This window comes from Dendronephthya gigantea, unplaced genomic scaffold, assembly GCF_004324835.1.
Source record: "Dendronephthya gigantea isolate DGI-Jeju-01 unplaced genomic scaffold, DenGig_1.0 000071F, whole genome shotgun sequence".
Lineage (NCBI taxonomy): Eukaryota > Metazoa > Cnidaria > Anthozoa > Malacalcyonacea > Nephtheidae > Dendronephthya > Dendronephthya gigantea.
This window is the reverse complement of record NW_021163081.1, coordinates 1,082,830-1,084,408: the sequence shown is the minus strand read 5'-3', so window position 1 is coordinate 1,084,408 and position 1,579 is coordinate 1,082,830. Positions and strand designations below refer to the sequence as shown.

Sequence of the window (1,579 nt, the reverse complement as noted above, 5' to 3'; positions counted from 1 at the left end):
CCGAATTACTTGAAATTGCCACTACAAATCAATTGTTTCAATTCAACAATCAGTTGTATATGCAAGTGCACAGTGTTGCTATGGGATCCCCCCTAGGCCCTCTAATGGCAAACGTGTCCCTGTCCCACCTAGAAGAGAAGTTAAAACATGACGGTATGATCCAGAGTTTTACAAAAGATTTGTTGATGATACTCTGTCTAAAATGCCAAACACAGTTGCCGCAACAAATTTTCTGATAAAGCTGAATGATCTGCATCCCAATCTTAGTTTTACTATGGAGTTGCCTGTCGACAACAAAATATTGTTTGTTGGCATGGAAATAAGAAGAGATGGATCGAAAATCGAAACTCAAGTGTATCGAAAAGCAACAAACACCGGCTTTCTTCTACATTTTAATAGTCATTGAGACAAACGTTACAAAGAAGGCCTTCTTAAAACCATGGTACATCGCCGATATGCTCTTTCCCTACAAGAGAAGCCTTTGGTCAAGAGTGTTCTCGTCTGCGCTCTATTTTTAACCGCCTCACTATCCCATTAGTCTAGAAGGTTGTCAATTACAATCCAGAAGGTTGTCAACAACATCTTGAATAATGAGAGTCGAAGTGGAGATACTCCTGACGAAATCAGCATTGTAAGAATTAGTCTGCGCTTCAACGATCAAACCGCAGCTAATGCAGTTAGAAAGCAAATGGTTGATCTGAGTCGAAAAGTTGGTGTTCGTATACAACCAGTGTTTACGAGCAGAAAATTGGAACAGCAATTAAAACCGAGGGAAGTGAAAGCGCCAATCGTAAATCAGCAATGCGTTGTGTATAAATTTCAATGTGATCTGTGTGATGTAGATTATATCGACTATACAGCGCAACATCTCCACCAACGCATCGCTGAGCATAAATCATCAACCATTGGCAAACACTTTTACGAGGCTCATGGGAGTAAGGACTTGCTTAATGCAAGCCATTTTGAAGTTTTAAGAAAATGCCAGAACAAATTTGATTGTCTTATATATGAAATGCTTTATATTAAAGAATGTCATCCTACTTTAAATATTCAAAGTGACTCCATCCGTGCAAAACTCTTTGTATAGGACTGTTGTCATTTTATTCGTATTAATTATTCTATTGTCGTAACTTAGTATTTAAATTCATAAAAATATTTTTAATCTTCATTGACTAGATAATGACGTTCAGTAAACGTTGAAATGTTGTCTCTTAACTTTTTAAACATGTATATAAGCAAATATATTTTATTGCAGAACTTTATAGTCAAATGTTTAAAAAAACCGTTATTAATTCAAATGCCATATATGAAGCAAATTGCAGGGTTCTTCTTTGCTGGATAGATGCTGCTCTCCAACAGACCACATAGGAATTTATGCACTGTTGGACAGCTGGTGGCTATCTCCTTTACAACATCAGACATCCAATCCTCACTAGATAAGCCATCATAATTTCATTGCCTGAGGACAGATTCATCCTTGCCACTTCAATCAGTTACATGTTTGCTTCAATAAGTACTTCTCAGGCATCGATCTTAACATATTGTCACACAGTCATCTATATATACCAATATATATTTC

At 36.7% G+C, this 1,579-nt stretch overlaps 1 protein-coding gene across 1 annotated transcript; it reads left to right on the top strand.

Annotated features, from left to right (window-relative positions):
* The first annotated feature begins 202 nt into the window (after positions 1 to 202).
* On the top strand, positions 203 to 1,141 carry LOC114531428. The gene is made up of 2 exons (XM_028553033.1): positions 203 to 352; positions 566 to 1,141. The coding sequence occupies exons 1-2, from the start codon at positions 203 to 205 to the stop codon at positions 1,085 to 1,087; spliced, it is 672 nt and encodes a 223-aa protein (XP_028408834.1). The 3' UTR covers positions 1,088 to 1,141.
* Positions 1,142 to 1,579: the final 438 nt, after the last annotated feature.